Raw genomic sequence first — 25,919 nt, forward strand, 5'->3', positions numbered from 1 at the left:
ACAAAAGACAGTTTGTTTTCCCAGTACCATGTGCACACATAGATCAATTTCTACAAGAAAGAAACTAAGACAGGCTCCAGAGGAGAGTGGACAGGAGGCAGCTGGATAAGAACTTGCAATTATCTCTTTAGGTAAACGAAGTGTCTTCTAATGCTGCTCTGGATTCCCTGTGCCAATGAAAGCTCCCTGAAAAGCAGATATGATTATATTTGACAAACAACACTTTTTTCTCACACTGTTGTAATACTCCTCTAATTGCAACAAAAAATTGCTGGCAATATATTACATAAGAATTTTCCTTCCACAAGAATACTTGCTGGGATATGCTAGCAGAACTTATCACTTAATGATATATGTTGATTAAAGCTTAAAAGCTCTAAGTATTAGGAGCTTCAGAGCTCCAAATTTTTGCATTTTGATTTTTCAAAATTGTTTCACTGAAATGTTCTCCAGTTCTTTTAGTATCTGTTCTTTACATTCTGGGCATTTGGATTTCTTTTTCTTTTCTTTTTTTTTTTTTTTTTTTTTAATTGTTATATTTTGCATTGCATTTTGTAGTTAGTTTACCAAATTTCCTAAATCTCTAGTTACTTCCAGTGCCCTACACTTCTACTAAATATGTGAAGGTCCGCCTTCATGATTTGAGTTCTGGGAATTCTTGCTACAGCTTTGCCACATACAAGCAACAACCTTTAAAGGGAAACAAAAAGGTCAGGAGCTTGCCTTGGAAGGGTGCCGAGACTGGAATATCTTGAGTGTATGCACTCACACTGTATTTTTTTTAAAATGATTGTAGACCCTGAGTACACTCACCGAGTACTTGGTACGCCAAGAAAGATAATTCTTGCACTAGTTCAAATTATAATCTATAATAACGGATCATTTGCTGCTTATTTTTCTTGATTTGTATTACATACTTTAATGCTATATTGTATTATTATAATGCCTAATAACATTACCTAAGAGGGCTGCCTTATGCTTTGCACTGTAAGGCTTTGTTCTCTTATCATTACTAAATCCCGTCCAGTGGTGCTGAAAATTTCCTTCCAATTGTTTTTTGAGGGAAAATAGATCAATCGTTGATGAGAAAGTGGCAGAGAAAGGTGTACTTTTTCATATTATAAAAAAAAATAAATCTGGACACTGTTTTGTAAGATATTCTAGTGACTCACATTTTACAGCAGAGAAGTGGAATCTAGCCGAGCGATACAAATATATATTTTTACTTCTTCTATGAACATCATAAATTTCAAAAAGTTATAAGCTAAGGCCACCCTTAAGTCAGTCACCTCATGCATCTGTATTATTGAAAAATATGAAGTGATACTATATGAATTTTTAAAAATCTCCTGTCTTTCTCAGGGTCTAAGACAGCTCTAAGGAAGAAGTCTCTGTGACTGGGATATTTGTCTCTTTCACAGAATCACAGAATCACAGAATCACAAGGTTGGAAAGGACCCATTGGATCATCGAGTCCAACCATTCCTAACACTCCCTAAACCATGTCCCTCAGCACTTCCCTCTTTCACTTCAGGAAGTGCGTACTGCATGAGGCAAAGGACTACAGAAGGGTAAGAGTGCTTTTGTCATCAGGAACTGGAAATAAGATTTGCACAGGCTGTAGAGCACCTGATACTGAACTAGTCATTTTATCATAGATCACTAATTACGTGTTTCTTTATTTTTCTTATTCACCTCCGAAAGGCTGTTGCTTGAGCCATGTGGGCATTGACACTTACAAATACAAATTAACACAGAACATCTGAGAAGCTACTGGAGGGATCAAAGGTTCATCAGATCCATTATCTCTCTCTAGTAGTGTCGAAAGTGATTACCAATGGAATAGTGTAAGAAAAAGCAAGTAGAAGTGATACATTTCCACTGTATTACAGCCTTTCAGCATTGTCTCCCCTTTCATGAAAGCTGAATATATGAGTCGTACCATGACAAGTAGATAAAAACCCCAAAGCCCTAGACATGTCATTTTTGATACTCAGCTTAGGGACTACTTTAACTTTAATCTCTTCATTTTAATTCTCCTTATGGTGAGTATATCACTTCCTCATATCACGAGTGACATGAAATTTAATTTAATCATCTCTGAGAAGCAGTAAGATATCATAGTGATGGATACCATAGAAAAACCAATGAAAGCACTATAACTGCTTTTCCAATAGGTTAGAACCTATTGTTGTCAATAAAGCACGTGCCCTATAATAGGCAGCAAGAAAATAATACAATACCAACAATCTCTTAATTGAATTGCATTCAATTTGTGCAGTCAGTAAACTAAAAGCAGTATGTAACCACATGGCTAAAGTCTTTAACAAATTATTTATGCACAGGACTAATTGACATTTCCTTCTTTAGTACTGGAGTTTTCAATCATCATAATGTGGTTGTGAGGTTACTGAGTATACAGTTGTGCACGTACTGAAGAGATGGCCTAATCTCTCTAAACTCTTGCATTTGCTGTTGTTTTTTTCTCAGATTTTCTTTTTCAGCCTGCTGTAGCACAACTGACAGCCAGCACTGCTGGGCGATCTGATATTTCAGACTTAAAATGCAGCGTTGCAGATTTGCTTTCTAATGGTTAATATACAGACAAGTGACTGTCTTTGCAATGCATGTTTGATTAACCTCGTATGTGGCACCGTTCAGGACCATTGGAACATCTCATTCATAGTCTCATTATGATTAACCACTATCATAACATAAGTACATCCTCACTAGAATCTCTTGTGCTCCTACATTGTCTGTGAAGTTTGTTAGTCACTGTAGGATCCCTATCGCATACACGACTGTTCTGAAGGCAAAAGCTATAAAGCTATAAATACAGTGCTCTAAGAAAGTAAAGAACATATTACTAGAAGTAAGATTACCATACATATCATGCAGCTCTCATTTGGTAAAATATCTAAATAAACAGAAGTCTATTAGTTGTCAAGAACCATTCGCAAATTAACTAGAAACAAGACAAAACCAAAACACTAGCTGCTACAGTCTTCAAATGCCACACACAGAGCTAAGTTAAGCATGTCTCACCAAAGAAATGAGTCTTTCTCTGTGGAGGAATGTGGTAACAGAAATATTAATTTACAGTCTACTTACAAGCGGGCATGTTTTCCACAATTAAACAAACTTGGAAGCAGATTTGATGTAGTGGGCTGAAACAGGAACCGAAAAAAAACCCCCACCTTTTATAAATGTGAGTGATCTGACAAGACAAAACTGTTAAAAAATCACTGTGTATTGCAAAATAAATTGAAGCATTCTCTTCACAGCGCAGTATCAGTGTTTTTCTAAAATTAACCACACAGCCTGCCCTATACAGAAATACGTGTTTATAGAACTACCAATACATTCAAGGACGGCTCAGGTTTCTCTCATCAATTACAGAATAATCTGTAAACACAATCCAATTCCAGGGAATGAACTTTGTGCTCTACTTCTTGTTAGGACTTTGGGAGGGGAGGAAACTCATTTCTTACTGCTGTACTTGCCCACCATTCATCCTCCCTTCTGGAACCACTCCTCTGCTGCCATCCTCCATCAGGCACAATGTGCTGCCTTTTCTCACCCTTTTTGCAAGCCCACCCTCTAACACCAAAGGATTACCTGTTTAAACAACTGAACACAATGTGTTCAAAGTTTGGTCAAATAGTTAACAATTGAAATACAGAGTTTCTTAGGATAAAACAATTAAAATGCCATCTGTTTACAAATAGGAAAAAAAACCAAAATAAATGCATATATTTTATTGTTGAACTAGAGTATTGTGAGAAATTTGTAAATGCACAGCATCAGTAACAAAGCCATAAGGTCATCTTACTGACACAAAGGGGAATGCATTTCTGAGGTGGAAAAGCTGTTAGGGCAGGACTAAAAGCTGTGATGAATTTACAAAATGTCATTTCCCAGTTATTAATTTCCAAGAATGGAACCTCCAAAAAGAAAAATACATTGCTTCACAGCTGTGAACTCCTTGCCTGCCAAAAATGCAAATGCAATCACTATCTGTGAATCAAAGGATAGCACTGCTGATAAATATGAGTAGGGACTTCATGGAAAACGTAGACCTCTAGAGCTGAAAGTCAGATTCCTTTGGAAGGGCTATCTGTGCATGTGCACAAGAGCAAGCATGTCAGTTATAAACAGACTGGTACCAATAGGAACATAGTTGTAAGAGATAAAATTATTTTAACAGGCAAATGTGGCATTTGAGTTGCCACAAATGCTAAGACTTTCTGAAGGCAGCTTCCACCACTAGTGTTAGAGGTTCAAAGAATGCTTCCTAACACTTTTTTCCAAGCTCAAGTCTCTGCCCTTTAAAGAATGGAAAACATATGGCAGCAATTAAGTCACTAATCATAGTGTTACTAACCATAAAAACAGTGCATGCGCCAATATCAACTGAGTCACTTTATATGTTTTCTCAAATGTTCTGGACTCTACATGGCATTGAACTTAAACAGTCATTTCAGTCATACTGAAACCTGGGCAAACACGGGTCTTTACTTAATAGTATGGAAGTCAGAGCAGATAGCACTGAGGTGACTATCACAGGACAAAAGGGATATTAAAACAAAAACCAAACCAGACACTTGGCTCGGTCAGTGTTTCCAAGGGGATAAATAAAAAAATTAAATTCTGCAGGCTAGTCTCGAAAGGGCACAGCTTCAATATCACTAAGGCAGGCAATATAATTTTCAGGCTTATTAAAAGAAGGGCATTTGAACAGTTTTGTTAAGAATTGACACAGAATAAGTTGAACTTTTAGAGGGTAATAATTGTGCAATCCCAGTGCCTGCCACTGATGATCAGCAAGGTTTGAACCAGAGGTCCTACTGGCATGTGTTCTCTTAGAATGCCTTCTAACAATATTCCAACTTTTAAAAGATCCCTTATGTTGTCTGTATTTCCACTTGAATGCTTTGGGTTTTTTTTCCCGCTGTATTTATTACTTGATTCTGCTTAAGGCAGATAAAAGTATTACATCAGGCCTTAAATATAAGAACGAGAGTAATGATCTAGTCAGCAATTTGGACACTGAGCTAGCAGAGCAGCTATTGAAATGGGCACTGAACAATGATCAGTAATACTGAAACTTTGCTTTTTAGGATACTTCTACTGCAGGTTCTGGTGTATCGTGAGCTACTAAGGATGGAACTATTAAATTTCCAGTCTGTTTGCAGAAGACTAAAGTCTGTTTGCAAAAGCACAAAAAAAGAACTGAAAATTATGCAAGGTGATGTAAAAGTGGATCTATGATACTGAATACTTTGTGGACAAAACAGCCAAAATGCTTACTATGCAACGTGTAAACCAATGAGTAGCCAGAATGACTTAAGCAAAATGTTTTTTTTCCCTGTCACAGAAAACGTACACGTCTATTATCTCATTATCTGATTCATACAGAGGTTTATATTGTAGAAGAAAGACAGAAAAAAAGTCAGGGAAACATCATTGTTTTCCAGTCTGGAGAGAAAAAAATCACAATAGTTCCTGACGCACATCCAATTCCTCTTTTCCGCCTTGTACTGTAGAAAGAGCACAGTCAGGTCTGGTTTGACTTTTTCAGAATCTCTGAAAAAAACCCCGGTGAAACAGTGTGTATTAAAGGGTAAATAAACCCAAAGAAACTCAGAGAATAAAGGAATAGGAGCCAGAATATGACCAAGAAGGAAAAGGTATCCAAACCCAATTGCTGCTCTAAACTGGCATTTCCTTAATTTATGGTGTAGAGTTTCTTCCATTTAAATAAACATAAGATTTGTTCCCAAGTAAATGAGATGCCAGAAATAGCCCAAGCAGAGTCTGTTTGAAACAGCAGCCTCTATTGTATAACTTGTTTGGCATCTAGGTGTTTGACTGATTGGCAAGAGATGGTAAAAATAGTAGGAAATTAAATAATTATAGAATTATAGGATATTTCAATTCCAGAATATAGTATTGTTTTAAGACTAAAGTAAACTAGAATTGAAAGACACATGAAGAAAACCTGGAACTCATTTGGAAGCATTAGCAACACCTTCCTAAATGTTCCTTTCAGCCTAGCTGCCTAGGACTTGGTTCTCCAGCACCAGCAAGGGATCCTTTCAGGGCCTTAGTTCCATTTCTAGCCCAAAGGACCTGACAGTGTTTTTTTTCCCTTTCCTTTACTGACCTTCTTAGGGTAACTCTGTGTGTGTTCCTTTTTGGTAGCCAAAAAAGTATGCAAGAACTAAGGACCAGGGACCACAAGAGACTTATCTGGCTTCTACTATTGAAAAACATCTGCTGATGAGTATAACCAGAACATCTACCAGCAGATGTACTCATGTTACTGTTGTTCTTTTGTGACTTGACATTTTCATTTGTTGTGAATTTTCCTTTGTCATAAGTGAACATGTTATGTTTCATCACTATTGTCAGATCTAGCTTAAACAGTGGTCTTACGCTCTTTCCACAAGTGCAGGCCCACTAACTTTTAAATATTCATCTTTATTTCATCATATTTCCATGTACCAAATGGTGCTATACCTGCTGAACACTTTTTTTTACGCAGTTTCAGACCTAACAGACTAAAAATGATGAAAAATTGTACAAAAGAATTGGATGAGATCTATCTAGTGTTTGTGAAATGGGAGTTCAGTCTATCAGACATCCTTCCTCTGTATTTCCTTTTTCCTATGTGCCTTGCAACCACAGCAGATAAAGGCATTATCATACCATCCTCATGCAAAGCACAAAAAGTAAATATACACAGGAATCAAGAATAAGAAGTAAACACACAAAACAAAAGGATGGGGTTTGTTTTCTAAAAAGTTGCCAACTTCATTTGGCAAAACTTGAAAAAGGGTTTGTTTATAGATCATGCAGGGAAGATTTACAGCACAGATTTCCACAGATGTCTGAACACGAGGAAAGGCTTCCCAGCAGTCCATAGGGAGAGGGCTCAGAGGAAAGCTGAGAGCACCTGCCTTTATAAGGATGTCACTCTTTATTTGCTGAATGACCCTTTAGACCAGTGCTGTTTCCTCCAACTATATAAGCATGGGTGATGAGGCTGTATTTAAAATGATTAGATTTTAAAAACAAAGAGAAGAGCTTTTCCTCATCTTTTGACGCTTTGAATTCAAATTTACAGCCTTTTCTGTCATCATTAAATCTTTTATTTTTATAAGTGAGAGCCAAGAATTTCAAATGACTATAAGACTAGGGTTTATAAAAAAATTACTGGAACTATGCCAAGTGGAAAATAATAGAAGCAGATCAATTTTGATGAATGAAAAAAAATCTTGACTGGAACAAAAGTTAGGATGTGAAAAAAAATCCTCAACAGTATTTACATATACAATTTAATTCAGATACACCTTAGAAGGGCAAGAGATGGTAACAGAAAGACTAAGACAAGCGGGTCACTTAAGAGAAGTGTGATGCATTTCATTTGGTCATATACACCAGAAGGTGTACAGGCTTTATCACATCGTGCCTTCCCACATTAAATATGAAGAAACACAACTTGCAAGGGCTACATCGTATGTGCAGCACATTGGACACATAGGGAAACACAGAGATATAGAAGACAAAACTGCAAGTTATAGTATATCAGATGTGCAGTGTGTTGTGAGTAGACACAAACACATCCACAAAGCACACTTGTCCAAATTTACAGGCATCATGCATCTGAAGTGCAAATCGAGCGAAAGGATTAATCTGTTTACAACATAACTGTATCTGTGATACAGCAATAAGGGTGTCAAACAGTGTAGCAGAGGCTGAACAAGGAAGGATGAAAGCTGCAATAACTCAATTATGCAATTGTTCAGTTTTAGGGGTATAAGTACCAATTTTATATCTGGAAGTTTTGAGGGCAAAGACTGAAGCCAAATTGGTTTTGTTTTGTTCTGTTTTTTTCACGAAATTAAATTAACACTACAAAAATAACTGTTTCGTTGCAGTCATGCAAGGGCCAATTTTCATGACATTCAAATGGGGAAAGGTATTTGAAACTTACTAGGAAGGAAAATTCAAATGCAATTAAGGAGAAGAGAAAAAGCACAAAAGAAAAAATGGGGACAGTGAAAGTAAGCTAGCTATGGAGTTGGACCCCAAACAATAAGGCAAATGTACAGGGGTATGACAAGAGGAAAATAGATGCTGGCTTTGGAAACATCACATGTCAAATGATAGCACTGCTCACAAGCTTCAAATCACTAAATATGGAAATTTCTGAGACAATAAAGATGATTATGAATATACAGCTCTAAGAAGAGAGATGATCTTATGTAACTCATCTGCTGCAGGGGATGCCTCAGGGCAGCAGCAACCAAGAAGCTTTTGTAGCTGTTGGCTGTTTTACCTCTATATACACCTCCTGGAAAGATTTTCCTAAAAGTGCTTGCTGGAATCTGCCCTGGTGTTTGTGTGGGTGGATGCTGGCAGTAGCCAGAAGACGCAGTATGACACCATGTGGAGTAAGTCATTGGGGTTAGAAAGTAGCACACCCTTAGTGTAGGGTTGATTTGTCTTGGTACAGTTTATTAAACTGAAACAAAGCATAACAAAACTACTGAAATTAAATCTTCCAGCTGATCTGTGCTGAATTTATTTTCCGATTTCTGACAAAAAAAGACAGTTATTCATACTTTTGAAGCAATCTTTCTTTTTTTAATGCTTAACACTTCCAGAGAAAGGAAAAGTCTTAAATATCTGTACAGAAAAGTATTTTTGACATAGTGCTTGAGGTTCTGAATGGGTTAAACATCACTATCAGATGCTGTTATAAAACTGGCAAATGAAACAGAGAAAAAATATATTTAAGCCATGAGTTCCTCTCTGTGCTTCTCGAATACTCAAAGCAGTAATTAGATGAACACAACCAGTTTCTCCCGTTTAGCTTCTAAAGCTATGTACTGCTCTGTCATTTTATACATAACGCGTAAAAAATGCTTCATCATTTTTGGTAAAAGAAAAATATTTAAAAGATTATATCATACTATAGCCATTTTATTCACATGTTTAGGTCATACACGCACATATCTGCATAGTATTACCAATATCAACAAATAAAGAAGTACAGAAATCTAATTAGGTGTTTTGTAACATGAGTTAAGAAGCATGCTCTGGTGTGTATCTGTCTGAACCAAAACCTACTGAAGCTGAAGTCTGAAGGGAATCTCAGTCATGAGGTTGAGTCATTTGTGCTGCCATCAGAATGATGACATCACTTCTTAGTGATTTCATGTGAATTGGCCACACTTTGAGCACAAGGTTCTTTCACTATTAAATTCAGCCTAAGTAGTTGTTTTATTCTTGCTGCTGTGTTCCAAAATATTATATTCCAGGTGGCCAAGAAGGCCAATGGCATCTTGGATTGTATCAGAAATGGGGTCACCAGCAGGTCCAGGGAGGTTATTCTCCCTCTGTACTCAGCACTGGTGAGACCGCATCTCGAGTACTGTGTTCAGTTCTGGGCCCCTCACCACAAGAAGGATGTTGAGGCTCTGGAGCGTGTCCAGAGAAGAGCAACAAAGCTGGTGAAGGGGCTGGAGAACAAGTCTTATGAGGAGCGGCTGAGAGAGCTGGGATTGTTTAGCCTGGAGAAGAGGAGGCTGAGGGGAGACCTTATTACTCTCTACAACTACCTGAAAGGAGGTTGTGGAGAGGAGGGAGCTGGCCTCTTCTCCCAAGTGACAGGGGACAGGACTAGAGGGAATGGCCTGAAGCTCCGTCAGGGGAGGTTCAGGTTGGATATCAGAAAAAAAATTCTTCACAGTAAGAGTCATTGGGTACTGGAACAGGCTGCCCAGGGAGGTGGTCGAGTCGCCTTCCCTGGAGGTGTTTAAGGAACGGGTGGATGAAGTACTTAGGGACATGGTTTAGGGAGTGTTAGGAATGGTTGGACTCGATGATCCAATGGGTCCTTTCCAACCTTGTGATTCTGTGATTCTGTGATTCTGTGATTCCATCTTGGACTTCCCTTATTTTATATGAATACTCTCCTAATTATTATAAAAGAATGCTACAACTACTAAATATTAAAGCATGCATTCAACATAAGCTAATTTAGTTGCATTAGAAAGAATTCACTTGGTTTAATTGTGCACACTGCATATGCCCATATACAACAAGTTAGATTCCATTCCTGTGTATTATTTATATTCAGTGGAGCTTTTGTTGATAAAATCAGTGACATCAAGAGCACACCTCCTCCTGAGGAAGATATCTAAATAACATGATGTAAGTCATACCACGAAAACAAGTATTTCTTGGTTACTAGTTCAGGTATGGCAGGCATCTATCTTTAGGTGAGCTGAATCCTGTCTGTTATGCCTTATACTGTAATTGTGCTTCTCAGGAAATTGTGCAGGAAGAAAGGTGCCCCTTGTCGAAAAATGCAACCAACGAGTTCAGCCATGGTATAATGGAAGGGAATAAATGACAGACGACTTCTACTAAGGCATCTCAAACATTGATCCGGATTTGGGCTACCTCCTGTCCTCAGTTGAACCAGCTGTAAATGGGCTTTCAGTCATCCAGGCTGAGCTGCCTAGTAATCACAGAATAATAGAATGGCTTCAGCTGGAAGGGACCTTAAAGATCACCTAGTGCCAAGCCCCCTGCCATGAGCAAGGACACATTTCACTGGATCGGGTTGCCCGAAGACTCATCCAAACTGGCCTCAGACACCTCCAGGGATGGGGCACCCCTTCTCTGGGCAACCTGTGCCAGTGCCTCGCCACCCTCACAGTAAAAAATCCTTCCTGCTATCTAAACTAAATCTACTCTCTTTCAGCTCCCTATTAAGCTTGCTGGCCTCTCCCTTACATTGTGCGGGTGATAACACTGAAATGCCTCATCTTCACTGACCTCATGGTCCAGTTACATTTGAATAGAGCTTTGTCCAAGACCTGATAATCCACAAATGTGAACAGGGAAGAGGTGTGAGAAAAAATTGTGCCGTAAAGACAAGATTAAATCTTCAGGAAAATTGAAAGTGGATTGTTTGTACACTAAAGTGAGCAGCAGAGAACTACATTGTGTGCTTGCATGTGGTGGGGAAAGAAAATTACGTGTGATTTTTCTGGATGCGGCTCGAAAGAGAATGTCTCTTAGGAAGTGCCCTTTCTTTGCTGAAGTCAAAACTTTGCCATTTGTTCTGCTTGGCATGTTTTGCAATATTTTTGTTTGTTTAAAAAAACATTTATTATTTCAAGTTCGTATCACGGTCATGTTAAAGTAAATGTATTTTATGTTGGCAAGTCTAATCCTCCTGATATAAAAAAAATGCAGAGATGAGAGCATAACAAAAGATTTTACTGGTGAGAAAAAACAGTAAAAATTTCATAAAATCACCTTCTCAACTTGAAATGGCAGTCAAGAAAGCCAATAGCATACTGGGCACCATCAACAAAATTACTGAGAAAAAAAGCAGGCATAAATTTACTACTAAATAAAAACCCTTGGTGTGTTTACGTCTTAAGGAATGTGTGTGGTCTGGTCTCTATAGTTCACGGACAGGGCGGTGTTTGAAGAAAGCCAAAGAATGGCAGCAAAAATGATCAACGGATGGAGCAGCAGCCTTTTTAGGAAAATCTAAGAAGGCTACAACTCATCAGTTTCTACAGGAAAAGGCTGAGGAGGTTTTGACTGAGCTTCACAAAATCATGATGGTGGATAAATTGAATGCAGAATCTTTCACTAAATGCCACAATAACAGAACTAAGGGACACTTTCTGAAACCAGAAGGACAACATTTCAAAGCACAGTAAAGAAAGTGCTTTCCTGCATAGTCTGGAAGGTTGTCAGAAGGCTGTGGAGGAAGACAGTATCGGCAAATTCAAAAAAGTATATTAGACAAGTCTGTAGGCAACAGATCCTTAGATGGACTCTAAAAGGAACAGGTAAGGATGAAACAGTTTAACATCACACTCTAGAAAACTGTGCAGTGCTGACTATACAAGCTTCCTCATTAGCACTGACATCGACAGAATAAATAAATGCACATATAATATGTCGAATTTCTATAGCCGTCATGATTTCAGACCCATACTGCTTATGAAAGGCTATTTTTCTAAATGAAGTCACCTACAAATTCTATGAAAGTCAGTGTTCACGCAGGAAAGGTCATCTCTAGCTTGCAGGCTTTGTTGAGCATACAGAAATCCCCTGATTTTGCATATGATATTTGGTACTTCAGCGTCTCCATGAGTTTGGACACTTCACTTTGCACTGAACTTCTCAATGGACTGTGTTCAACATCTTCAACTACTAAAAGTGTAATTGAAAATTATGCAAGGTCCCAACCCTCTTTTCAACATTAGCTTCTTAAGCTATGGCAACAGGAGTCAGGTAATACCGCCAACAACAAAACCAGGCACTTGCCTCCCACAAACTATCATAATACCAGAGAGGAAAAAGGATTCATCTAGTACAGGAATAAAAGCGTTAACTCTTCAACAGCCAAGTGGTATGCCTGCCAATATTATTCACAATTACATTTATGTACTGTTTCTACCCTGTAGACAAAGACTCCTTCCAGGAATACCCTGGTTTTCCTCTTGATCTTCCCAGCACTGGGATTCCCAATCTGAAATTCACAAGTTACTTCAAATGTGTCTGCTGCCTGTATCCTAGAGGTACATGATTCATTCAATAGCATTTATTACATATTCATTATCTTTATGCTGACAATAGGCTTGCTAGCACCAAGCAATAACCAGGGAATGGAATTGTTCTGGGATAGCCAGTCCCTAGGCAGTGTGAGGTAGCCACAGCTTCCTCCTGCCAGACATGGGTATCAACAGACCGGGTTACACTCGTGACACAGTTCTACTTTGAGGTCAGCACAGCCGGGCATTTTTCTGTCTTCTCCTCTAGAAACAACACTGTCCACTGACGCCAGGCTACAAGCATTTTCTTGTCTCTATTCAATAAAACTTTTACCTAGAATCCCTATTGTGATCTATATATTAAGGGCACAGTCATGAAAAGCTCATCCAATAGCTCATTTTTTTCCCACTTATTTAAATATCTTATAGACTAAGAAAGTTATACTTGACAATATCCTTCAGCAATTTCCAATCTACCAATCTTTATGGTATCTCAGACAAGCAATATCACATACTTCTGGAGCTAAATAAGAACAGATGCATTGCTCTACAGAATACCACAGACTGAATCATCAAAGGTCTCTACTCTCACGGGCACCAGGGTGGCTGGGATGTATCTTTTGCAGATCAGCCAACCCTAAGTTCCAAAAAACAGGAAAGCTCTAACTGGCATATGTTACGAAAAATAAATAAAGACAGAGGAAGGCCAACCCACAAAGTAAATGCATAACTATCAACTCGAGACACATCACACAGAAAGGACTGTGCCAGAAAACTGACAATACTCCTGCAGCTTATTAGCTCTTTGGGCTGACTATCTGTATCATGGAGGGGAAAAAAAAATAATCAAAAGACAAAAACCCCCAAACCCACCCAGTTCTAAAACCTGATCAGCTGCATCTCTTCCAGCCAGTAAGCTGTTGTCAGACAATCCTAGCTGATTGCTTGACTTGCCATCAGGTCCTCTTTTAAACTTCTGAAATCTTAATTCAGTTCTTCCAAAACAGTATTTTTACTAAGTTCAACATTTTCCTTCATCATTATAAAAGAAAAAAAAAAGCCCAACAAAACAGCAATATGACATTTTCTTTGAACAATGCTGCTCTACCGTTCAGTGGCAAATAGTCAAGGAAGTGGAATCATATTCTCATTTAAACGCCATGTACTCCTGTTTTAGCCAAGGTTTTATCTTACAATGAGTTTCCTTACTACCTTGTTATTTCTCCTTAGGAGTAACAAGACAAATCAATCATCTTCACTGAGAAGTCTATACCATCATTTATCCCTTCTAGACAATTACCAGAAGCATTCCGCCTCACAACTATATTTCATAATCACATCCTGAAGTTAGGAACGAGTAGGAATGAGCTGAGCAGCATTAACAAAACAGATAATAATCCTTAATTAAGTCACCTTCTTATTCTGTATAAATACCAGCCATCTGCTTTTATTTCAGTTGCTATAACATCAAGAGAAATTTTCTAAGGTGCATCAGAAAGAGAAGGTTTGCCTACAAATCCTGATGTCATGCTAAGCGGCAGCCAGTCCCAACCAAGATTACTTTGCAAGGGGAAGCATCATCACACCTGGGCTCACCTGCATCTCCTCAAAGCGAGCTGATGCACCGCCATACACTACCAGCAGCAGATACCCTTTGGTTGCTTTGTAATACTGATACTGGAAAGAATATCATACCCTGAAGTTACGGCATCTTTTGGACAGCGGGTGATTGTGATTTATGGGAAGCAAAAGTGCAACTTTCTCTGCCTTGTCTCTGTCTCCATCCTCTTGCTAGTTTCTGCATGTTGGAAGCCCAGTTTCTGGTCTTCATGGGAACTATGTTCCCATGGGAAACTGCAGTGCAGTGCAGTCCTGGGTCCATTTTGCTCAAACCCTTGCGAGAGCAATATCCATACCTCAGTAGAAATGTGTCACTCAGTTCCTGTGCTCCCAGGACCTACAACCCCCCTGTGGCTTTTCTGCTCACATTCTCCCGTCTTGTCCTTCCTTCAAGTCACCCTGTTCCCTCAACACACAGCAGGATTGCTATGTTAGTAGATAAAGAAAGGACAATTGCATGCTTTCCTGCCTTCTGGCCTTAACATGCATTAGTACTCCTGAATTATCATATTACTTGTCCCTAAGCATTTTGATGCTGTGCAATACCGCAGTGAGACTGTAGTGTTGCTATTCTGCCCTACACAACTGCGAGGTGTGGGGCTGACCCACAAGGACAAATCCACAGACTGCTGGTCATTAAGAACACCAACAAAAGCCACGCAGCCGCTTTGGAAATCAGTCCTGCTCAGTCCCGTCACGCAGGTTGCTCGGCTGGGCAGTGTGGGTAGGGTGGGCTGTCCTGAGCTGCCACCTTCCTGGAGGCAGCCAGGATCTGAGCTCAGTGGCTCCTTCCCCTTCTCTCCTCCCTCTGCACTCCAGTTTCCCTCTGCTCTCTTGGGGCAGGGCTTGCCTGGCTTCCATCCATGTTGCCAGAGAACAGCATGTACCTTGTCTAGTCAGCCTCCAAGGATCTCCCTACGAGCCACCTCGGAGCTCAGGTAGTGTTTCCAAACCGCAGGGTAACAGAGAACTCCCAATTCGCAATCAGCAGAATGGGTATTCTCACCTACCAGATCAAGGTTATAGCTAAAGGCATTGGTAACAAAAGGGAAGCGGGCAGGTATTTTTAGACAGAATAACTGGTAGTCAAATCAGCCCACACATATCAGCTACAATGATTTTTTTAATTAAAAATGTTTTCTTTTTTCCCCGCAAGAATCAATGGAAGCAGTCAAAAAAGTAATAATTGAAAGGCAGAAAACTCAATCAGAGATATTGATTTACTTGTACAGTTGTACTTAATAATTAAGGTACCTATATTTTAACCTCTGTCTTAGAGACAGCCCGCAAAATGTAACAATTTAGTGATACACAGTTCATCAACACTGTATAACTTAATTAATTATTTTCAAATAATTAATTTTAATAAAGTTATAGAGGCACAACTGATTGGATTTATTTCAGCAAAACACTTCCTTAGTGTTCTCTGAGAACAACTGGGGACCACTGTTTAGCTTGAGTAGTGTAGTTATTCAATTTCCTTTTAATACAAAATCCTTTTATTAAAAGATTAAATGGAAAAAATTACTAACTTCTTTAATGGTAGTACTGACATAGCTTTAACTCAGAACTAAGACTATTCGAAACGTGAAGTTTTTAATAGGCTAATATTTGATTAACTAGATATCTTTCCTCACAAAAGAACATATTTAGTTACTAGTCTATACCACACTAACTCATCACTTATTTCTAAACAAAGGCTATGTCTTAAAACACATCATTTTATACCAGTTAAATATAGCCCTGAACAATTAGTCTATCATGTGCTCATTAAAATGATAGTAGTTTTATTAAACACACAGCGAAGAAAAAACTGTGGGAGACATGGAAAAATTTATTTCACATACCTAATAGAAAAGTGTTCTGTTGGTGCCTACTGGGCTATATAAAGTTAACACAAGAAAAAATAAAAACAGTTCAAAGACCGAACTTTGCTGATTGCTAACTGAAAATATCTGCAAGAAAATCATATACACAGCTATTACACAGTCTGCTACTACTGCTCTAAGTATCTGAGAGGAGGGAAAACACATGAAGCATAACACAGCACAGTCTTACACATGTTAATATGAAGTCTGTCTCCTCTCAGGACAATTATGTCTGCCAGTTCGTCTTTTTATCCAGCAAAACTACATGTAAGTATCCCAAAATAACTCATGCAAGCTATAGCTTCATTTTACTTTCCAGCCTCCAGAACTGAAAGCTTCATATTATAACTTTATAATATAACTTATGCCTGAAATAAATCTACTGAGGATTTTTAGAAGGTATCCATAAGTGCAAGGACTACTGAATATGAAAAATATATGTAACAGAGGGGAAAAAAAAAAGTATGTAATGGTTTCTCGTTAAAAAAAAATGCTACACACAGCATTGTACAAGAAAAAGCTAAATAATGTTTCTTACTATTAATTGTGAAACTCAGCAGCTAAACATCTTCAATACCCATGCAAAATCTATCAATTCAATATTAAACCCTGTGGCTTTCTTGGGACATGTCTGTGTGTCATAATAGGAAAGGAAGCTTGAAAGAAACAAACCAAACACATTACCACATTGCATCGGCAGTCCTTAAGGAGCTGGTAGATCGGGATCTTGGCTTCATAACAATGCTCATTTTCAAAAATTCCTTCAGTATTTCTAGCAGTCAAACATCAGCAGTCCTCACAGAGCTCATTCTCAAAGTACTCCATTTCAAAGTATTTTTTTAAATCCCTTGCTTTTTTAAACTCTTGAAGTCCGTCTCCTGTAATAGCCCAGCCTGAAAAGGAAGAATTCTAACACGCTGCAACTCCTTCCTTTTTCATGCTGAATTTACTCCAGCACTGTGCCGTTCGGAAATGACAGTGCTTTTCTCTTCTGTCTTGCATTGCCCTGGGAGGAACTAGTCTATTTTGAATCTATTCTCCTTGCAGGTCACATGGGAATGAAGGCAGCTGAAAAGAGTCTCTCTCTCTCTCTTTCTTACAGTTTGATAACAACAGGTTTAAAGGTCGATCACATTAAAACAAAACAAACCAAAAAACCCACACAAAAAACCAACCCCAAAACAAAACAAAAACCCCATTACTGATGGATAACAAATGAATGGAAAATATTAAGGTAAGTTACAGCAACATTAGTGAGTTTGCAGGGAATTTGCACTTAGAGACATGCTAGATAAATTAGTCTCTGTGGAGTAAAGCAAGGAACAAAGATTCTTCATTCTAAGTTAACTAAAAGCCTTACCTAAAAGTGTAATTTTTCTTTCTCTTTTTGTCCTAGCACTTGCCTAGATACTGTGAATAAATACTATTGTCTAATTTCACAAAACAAAAAGTATTCCCTTTCTGAAAGACATTCAAAACACTGTGGGGAAGTTTAGTAAAAATAAAACTCCTTGTTGACTGTTCAAGTCAAACACACATACAGACAGCTATTGTTATAAATCACTGAAGGACAAAATACCTCAGTTAAAGAACTCTAACATGACGTCGTCTCTACTGTTCTGAAGAAAGATATCTTTTCCTCTTACAGTAAATACATTAATAGTTTATGCATTGGAAACACATTTGCATTTATAATTTCTAGTCAAAAACTTACCACAAAAACTTAGAAAGTTAATTCCTTTAAGGAAATATTAGTATAAGCATATTTGACAATTTGAGCATTAGAAGAGGAAGAAAACACAGAGACCTGGATATGCCATCTAAATTATAGATTTTGAATTTGCTCTGAAGTGTATTATAATTATTTTTAAACTGAGAAAGCGAAGTTATTGCTCCACATGTGGTTACATACGTAATAGCCATGGCTTTGTACAGTCCTTACAAGTGGTAATGCAGCTAGGTTAATAGCGAAAGCAAGCACTAAAAATTGTATTCATAAAATTTATACAGTTTTGGCAAATAGAAGGAAAACCTGTCAAACAGGCTACGCACTAAAATGCCCAAAAAATCATCAAGTAGGAATGTGTGTGAACTGTATAAAGCTCTCTGGAACCTTTACACGTTTTTTCATAACAGTACAATAAAAAGCACTACCAACTGCATTTTGTTTCAACAGGAAAGATCCTAACTGCCCTGGAGGCTTGTGCCAGTCATCTGAATATAAAGTAATCCACGACAGCAGAAGGAATGTTAATAAGGTTTCTCAGTAAGCAGTCTGTTCTTCATGTTTTATGGCACCTATCCTCCAAATATCACCTAGTAGTTAATGCAGGACCTTTTTTAAGAGTCCTGTGGAATCACAGAAGTTAACTTCACAGGGTGGAAAAAGCATCTGTGATAAATTTAGCTCAAAGGGTCATACAGTCATGGGACATTTATTAACAGTTGGGTCTGTCACTGTGTAGGTCACACATCTATAGAAGTGAGTATAAATCAGGCACCATGTTGTGAAACTTTTTTATTCCCTAAACAGATGGAATAGGTCATAAAGAAGAATAAAAATTATATGAACTAGAAGTGCTGAGCTATTTCAAAATAGCTGACCATTCAAGTTTTCTTGCTTATTTATTACTGATATTAACACTATTCCTGTATCAATGAAGAACACAAAATGAAAGAGAATACAGCATTTGACCACATTTTCACCATATTGGAATGGAATATTCAAGGACTACTTCCGTTGTGCCACACTGCAGATATCTGAAGATGGTTTGTTTTCAAAAGCATCCATCAAGACGCTGCCTCTTACTTGTAATTAATAGAAATATAACTAGAAAAAGACTGCAGTATCTTTATATAATAAATATTGCTATATAATATAAATACATCTTAGTTATATAAGTAAGGCAGTCTTTTTCAATGCAGATTCAGAAAAAACATCTGATGCAGATCACCAACAGAGGTAAATACTAAAACATATTGCTAACACGCTTTCTTTTTTGGTACCCTTCATCAGCCTGTCAGCTTCAGACCAGGCGCTCTATGAACCACATATTAACAACCAGAAGACTACGATATTGCAACTGTATTTCAAGCAGTCAAATCAAAGCCTATCCTCAGAAGCATAGACTTCCAGCAAAAGGGAATGTGAGAAAAGATTTTGTAGAGAACACAGCGAATAGTTAGTATGAGAAAGACAAACCTTAGCTATAAAAGTTTCTAACGAAACCCTTAGACCAACTTTGGTAGTTAGCAATAGCTTCTAATTCATACATAAAATGTGTTGCACACCATTAATACAAATGGCAGTTTTATCTAAGATTTAAATAAGGATAAGATCATGCCAGTTCACTGTGCTCACAGAGGATCACAGAATCACAGAATCACAGAATGGTTTGAGTTGGAAGGGACCTTAAAGATCATCCGGTTCCAACCCCCTGCCATGGGCAGGGACACCTCCCACCGCATCAGGCTGTACAACGAACCATCCAACTTGGCCATTGAGCTCTCATAATACCACACACACTAAACCACTACAAATAAGTTCCTCCTTTCCCTTCTGCCAGGGGACACAGCTCTGACTGGTGGAGTCCCATTTTTCATAAGCCTTTCAGTGAAGAATATTTTCCTTATGTTCAACCTGAACCTCCGCTGGCACAATTTGAAGCCATTAACCACCAACAGACCCACCCCCAGGCATACAGACCCGAATTCTTTCCCTTAAAGCCTGCTTCTATTTGTTTTCCTTTCACTATTTGCTTCCACACAGCATCCTCACACCCCCCTCCCCGCCGATTTATCTGTTTTTCCTGCTCCTCGACGCAGGAGGCAGGCCCCCAGTCTTGATATGGGGTTAAATAACAAAAGTCTCCTCGTAATCTGAAGAATTAACAGAGACAAATGAAGAGAAACTAGGAGAGTAAAGAAATCGCCATTCCATTCTGATAGCAATGGAAAATTGTGATATCAATTAACTGATTGTTAGAATAGCCAGTAAGAAGCAATCAGGAAGAGAAGTAAATGAAACTTCTCAAAGAGATAAGACAGTATCAGATCCAACTTCTTCATAATAGCTGATTTACATATTAGAAGATGGAAATGTACCTATATTAACTGCAAGCATCCTTTTTTCTCAGAACAATATTTTATGAGTAAGAGGTATGGCATTTTATGTTATTAAATCCAAAATGCTGACAGGTAAATTATGTACAGATACGTCTTTGTAGTACTATAAAGAAGATAAATGTAAGCATACTCATTATTATACACTACCTGTTATAAAGAGATATGCACAGCTTTACAGATGTACATATAATACACATAGTGCATAAATACAATAATTTATTTGAGATAAATGAAACAGGCGCTTGTAGAACTGGATTTGCACACGTCATTCTGCATCTTCAAAAAAAAATCAGTATTTATTGTCCTTTATGGAGTTATTTTCTGGTGTGGCAGGAATAAAGGCTCTTGAACGGATCTCTTATTGCTATGCCATCACTATTAAGGCAAGTGTTGGCTGCATAATAAAAATAAAGAAGAAAGTATTTTAAGTTAATGAAAATACTAAAAGATGGAGCCATTCAGTACTGCTAAATACACTAATAATGAAAGTGGCAAGAAAAGCAGTAGTATTTTTTATCTGCATTTATATGTCAACTGAGGCTTTGGCTGTATAGTTAAGTTGTCTAAGGATAAAAAGAGATAGAATTAGAACACCAATAATAAAAAGTGTGCAGGATTCAACCCACTTTGAGAAAGCTTGCATGTTACTCACACATCTTCAAATTAGTAACTAATTGAATTAAACCAGTGTTACATTGCACAAAATTGAAAATTAAAATTCATTGGAAAAAGGATGGCTTAGGGAATGAGGTGCAGGACTGACTGTTCTGTTCATGGAATAGCTTTGTCTTGCGAGTATGGAAACTTTCCTTAAACATTCTGAGTTTTGGCTTCCTCATTTGCAAAACAGAGGTAATGGACATTATGTGGCTTGAAAAGCACTTTGAATTCAAAGGGCTGAAAACATGCAATAGTTGGCAGGTTATTATTCCTGGTTTTACATGAGCTGAAGAAATAGATGCACAAACTTCATTTTTAAGACAAAGTGAAAGCCCCTATAGCCTGCTAAGACTTGAGTTTAACATTTTAAGCTAAACCTGCAAGTCCTGATACCACTTTTCTTGTTTACTGGGGTGAAAAAATCAGGAATTTCTAGCAAATATGCATTGCTTTAGGGCACATAGGGACACTGGCAATTTATCAAGAGAAACAGAATGCTGGAAGCCTAACATCAAGCCTTAACAGGTAAAGAATGACTGGGCTTTTAAGTATGTTGTTTGGAATGCACTTTAGCAAATGAAAGGTATACAACAAGCAGCTGCTTCTTGAGTTGCAGTCTTACTTTCACCATAAATTTATTTCAGATAGGATTATTAAATTATCTCTAAAAACTTGGATCTGAGTTCAATCACTCACGACTATCTTCAGTGTTGCTTAGCTACTGTTGCATCTGGTCTTGTGTACACTTTATATCTTTCCTTTTTTTTATTCACCCGTACCATTTTAGATATTTGTATAAAATAAAATAAAAAACTGTATTCATACAAAGAATATGCACTGCGATGCAAAGCCAACCCTTCTAATCTCTAGAAGCACATAATTCACAATAGGAAACACTTTCTCACAAGCTAAGTGCCATAACAGTTACTTTTGCTAAACTGTGAGTTGTACAGTTCATCCTAGTTCATCTGCAGCACTTGTTTATCCTCTTATGTCATGTATTGCTGAACAAGACTGAAGGACAGAAAAGATTAACAAGATGTCCTATATTGCCTGCATGAGTGGCCTTGGGAACTAATAATACAGGTTCAGGAGAGACATCTTTCAATAATAAGTATTAGCCAGAGAATTAGAAAAGGAAATTTTTGTCCCACCAGAAGATTTTACCACTGCTCACCATAGCAAATTATTTTTGTAGTGTGTTGAGGAAATGCCAGGAAATTAAACTCTGCTGTTCACTTCTAAGTAATAGCACGCTCCCTTTTGATTGCAGCAACTTTATCAAAGAGGAAAAAGATATAGATAACTGCATAACTGAAATTACAGAGAAGTCTAATAATAATCACAGCTTAGAATTCTTAAGACTGGAGAAGGGCAAATCAAAGGGCATAGAAGAAATACAACAGAAGTCATTAGTGTTTCTTTTCATTTACATTTAGCTGCCTGGATCAGGCTGCCTGACTTATGAATAAATATGGTTTATTTGCTCAGTTATAACAGTGTAAATACAGTTACTATGTGCTTTACAAAATCTTTACCTTGACTCACCTGTACAAAACTCCTCACAGGTAGCATGGCAAAGAGGGCCTTACATTAGTATACCCTATTTTGCCATGATGCCTTGACTGAGGATACTTTGTCTTGGTACCTTTTGAAACTGCTCAGGTGCTGCTGCCTCAGCTGTAGCGTGAACAGCAAATGAAAGGCCTTACAGTGCCTCTCTCCCTCACTTAGAAAAGCTAGATTCTTGATATATGCTTGGCTTAAAATATGTCCCTCTATCTACTTTCTGGCCCGACTTTCATTTGATTCAGTCACGCATGCAGTTAAGAGACTGGCAAATCTGATTAACGACCGACTATTGCCGGTCCACATAAACTCAATAGCAGAAACAAAGCTTTATCAGAATAGACCTAGTAATTGCTTAAATCTTTGTTGCTAGAGATTCAGAAAGAAAAATAATTAGATAATTTTTACTAGTAGGAGAATATCTTTTTTTTCTAACAAACATTACAGTCTAGCAAAACAGAGTGAGTTCATACTACCAGTTATGGCTGTGGTCTACGGTTATGTCTAGCATTAAGGTTTAAATAAAAGGTATCAGCTAACACTAATACTGAATAACAGTGAATAGCCTAAAATTAAATAGCCCTGTAGAAGACTTTGGACTTGATCTGAGCTAAGACTGCCTAGTGTGTCTGGCTGTTTCTCTCTTTTTTTAAGTAAGACATAAAAAATCCCTCTGCATATACAACCATATCTCTAGTTATAAAACTATAAAAATATGCTTTGTATTATAAAAACATAGTCTTTTTGTCAGCTTTAAATGGACATTCTGCAATAATAAGAGTACTAATTACACTTTTAAAGGGAAAATCTATTGATGTTTCCATTAGGCCTTCTGTTTCTGAACTATTTGCTCTACAGGAGCCTGGACTACAATTTCTTAGCTAAACAGATGCTTAAAAAATAAACATTGGTGACTTATACTTGTCAGCACAGAGTTCAGCAGTAGCTATGTTTTCCAATGTTAATCTTTTCGTCCCCCCAAAAGGTAAAGACTAACATTTTTATTCTTTTATTAATGAAGCAGTGGCTGCCAGGAAAAGCCAGAGAAAACCCTATTTCTCTCAAGAAGATTTCATAAGTAGGGCTGGTCCTGCACAAAGTTACTGTTAAATGTCAGGCTTACTATTTTGAGAACAATGATATTTTGTAGGATATATCCTCTTTCATCCTCATCCTATTCAGAAGAATGCCATAGTGCTGCTGTATATCACTCAAAATGCAGAAGTGAGAGATTAAGGAGTGACATCTGGAAGACACTTTGGATATCGCCATTTCAAGAAGACTACATATGTATTTCAAGAATATGAAATACACCACCATTTCAAGAAGAGAAACCTTATATATAAAACCTGAAAATTTAAGCACACACTTAAATTTTAAGTATTTGAGCTAACTTTATATATTAAAGCACTTTTTTCCCCAACTTTACCTTGTGTAGAACAAATATCTGCCATTAATAGCAAAGCTGTATTCTCCAACCACACCTATTCTAAAATGATTATGTTTCAGTAACATGTTTGTCTTTTTGGAAGCAGTGAAGCAATCAACATTTATTATTAGAAATTCTTTCTGAAAACAAATTTGACGTAGGGCATTTGCATCAGTGTAACAGCACAGTTCTCTACAAAATGGAAGAGTGGATTTTCCCATGCTTATTAATGGAAACTTGGCATCCACAGGTATTGGACCATGACCTGAATGAGTCAGACATGGATAAGGCTCTTGTTTGGTAGAATGACATCATCCACACTTATAAGTCCTTCAGAAAACTGTGAGGAAGTAAAATTGAATTAATGATTTATTTGTTATGCTACCAAACCTTTCTTGAAGAAGAACCGCACTTCTAGGCCATTTGTGTTTCAAAAAATCCCCTTGAATTTGTATAAAATTCTCTAATCTTGTACATCTATTTATTTTCAAGGTATGGAAAACTCTTAAGACTTATTCCAGCTGGCACAGGCAGAAGAAAGAAAAAAGCAAGCATTTCATCTGGGCACTCCGAAGTGTGAAACTTGCTTGATTTTCAACACAGAATTGTCAAACTCAAAACTACAAATGAAATAAAAAAAGCTATGTGTTTAGAAATGTGGCAACTTATTGGAAAGCCTCCTATGAGTAGAAATGAAGGTTAAGTTGAGAGTACATTACTTGCCATGAATTATTCACTGAGAGCTAAATAAGGCACACCAAGAAAAGAATTTTCTCACTAGCCTTGAGCTGTTGGAAGGTTTGGTTGCTGATTTAAACTGGTCAGCTAGGCTGTTGCTATAGACAGCTCTGATAGCTACTTGCTGGGGTAGTCTATTTCCATGATTCAAACATCTATTTTAAGACAGAGAACCGTTCCTCACAGCTGTCTATCTATCTAAGGCTGCCTGCCTCTTTTACATCAGAAACCTAGACACTGGACAATTCTTGATGTAGTCGATAAATCTTAGGGTACCAGCCTGAAAACTTTAGGCTTCTATAACATTTCTTTTTTTTTTCCCTCTTTACTCACTTGTAGCGGTTGAACTGAATGTAGATAGGATTAAAGATTTTGCTTTTCTAGAAATGTAGATGTCAAAAAATTTTCATATTTGGCCTCACACACACACACACATACACACACACACACACACACACACACTACACCAGTGATGCCTACCAGTTAAAGCTGTTGTCAGACTGACTTCTTCTGAATACCTAGACAACTGGAAGGGGAGACACAGTGTGTTCTCATGTTCACTGATTCTAAATTCTGCCCAATTTAGGGCTAATTTATTCTGAATTCTTTATTTCATTTTTATCTGTTTGAAGTTTTCCTTATTAGACAATGTACTAGGCATAAGAAAAGCATGTTGCAGAATATATATCAAAGAAACTGACAGCTACACTCATTGTTAAATACCACTAGAGATGATAATAGCTAGAAACTTCATGTTGTTGTGGATGTATAAATCACACAAATTGGATGCAAGCATTTCAGTATTGCCAGTGCAGTACCACATTGGACATGGACAATGCGCATCTTTCCTCTTTGGCTTTCACAGGCTGCCCAGGAAGGTGGCTGAGTCTTCATCCCTGGAAGTATTTAAAAGATGGTGGATGAGATGCTCAGGGGCATGGTTTAGCGGTTGATAGGAATGGTTGGACTCGATGATCCTGGAGGTCTTTTCCAACCTAGTGATTCTGTGATTCTGTCATAGGTAAACCAGATAATTTGTGTGTCATCAAATTCCTGAAAATATGTCAGCATATGTTTCCAAAAAGGCATATTTATATTATGCAGGACGGCAATACTGAAACTAGGACTTGCTCTTGATAGTGAGCAAGTGTTTTCCTTTCACATACTCTAATGATAGCCTTCTAATATAGCAAACCAATCTCTTCTCTTTTCTTGATTCTCTCCTTCAGTATTTGATTAGCAAAGCTATCTCTATTTTTAACCACTGAATCCAATCCAACTAACTTCCTTCTAGACATTTGCTGATGTGTTAAA

At 37.7% G+C, this 25,919-nt stretch overlaps 1 protein-coding gene across 11 annotated transcripts in view; it reads right to left on the reverse strand.

The window, feature by feature from the left end:
• PDE4D (phosphodiesterase 4D) overlaps positions 1–25,919 on the reverse strand; it is a 586,247-nt gene that overhangs the window by 135,298 nt on the left and 425,030 nt on the right. Inside the window, exon 1 of one of the 11 annotated variants that reach the window (XM_009559570.2) lies at positions 16,769–17,095. The exons of the other annotated variants lie outside the window; for them this stretch is intronic. Within the exon in view, the coding sequence (XP_009557865.1) occupies positions 16,769–16,833 (65 nt within the window). The 5' untranslated portion in view covers positions 16,834–17,095. Of the gene's footprint in view, positions 1–16,768; positions 17,096–25,919 lie in introns of those variants that run through there. 11 annotated transcript variants of the gene reach the window in all.

The sequence above is a fragment of the Cuculus canorus genome, chromosome Z (genome assembly GCF_017976375.1).
Source record: "Cuculus canorus isolate bCucCan1 chromosome Z, bCucCan1.pri, whole genome shotgun sequence".
Lineage (NCBI taxonomy): Eukaryota > Metazoa > Chordata > Aves > Cuculiformes > Cuculidae > Cuculus > Cuculus canorus.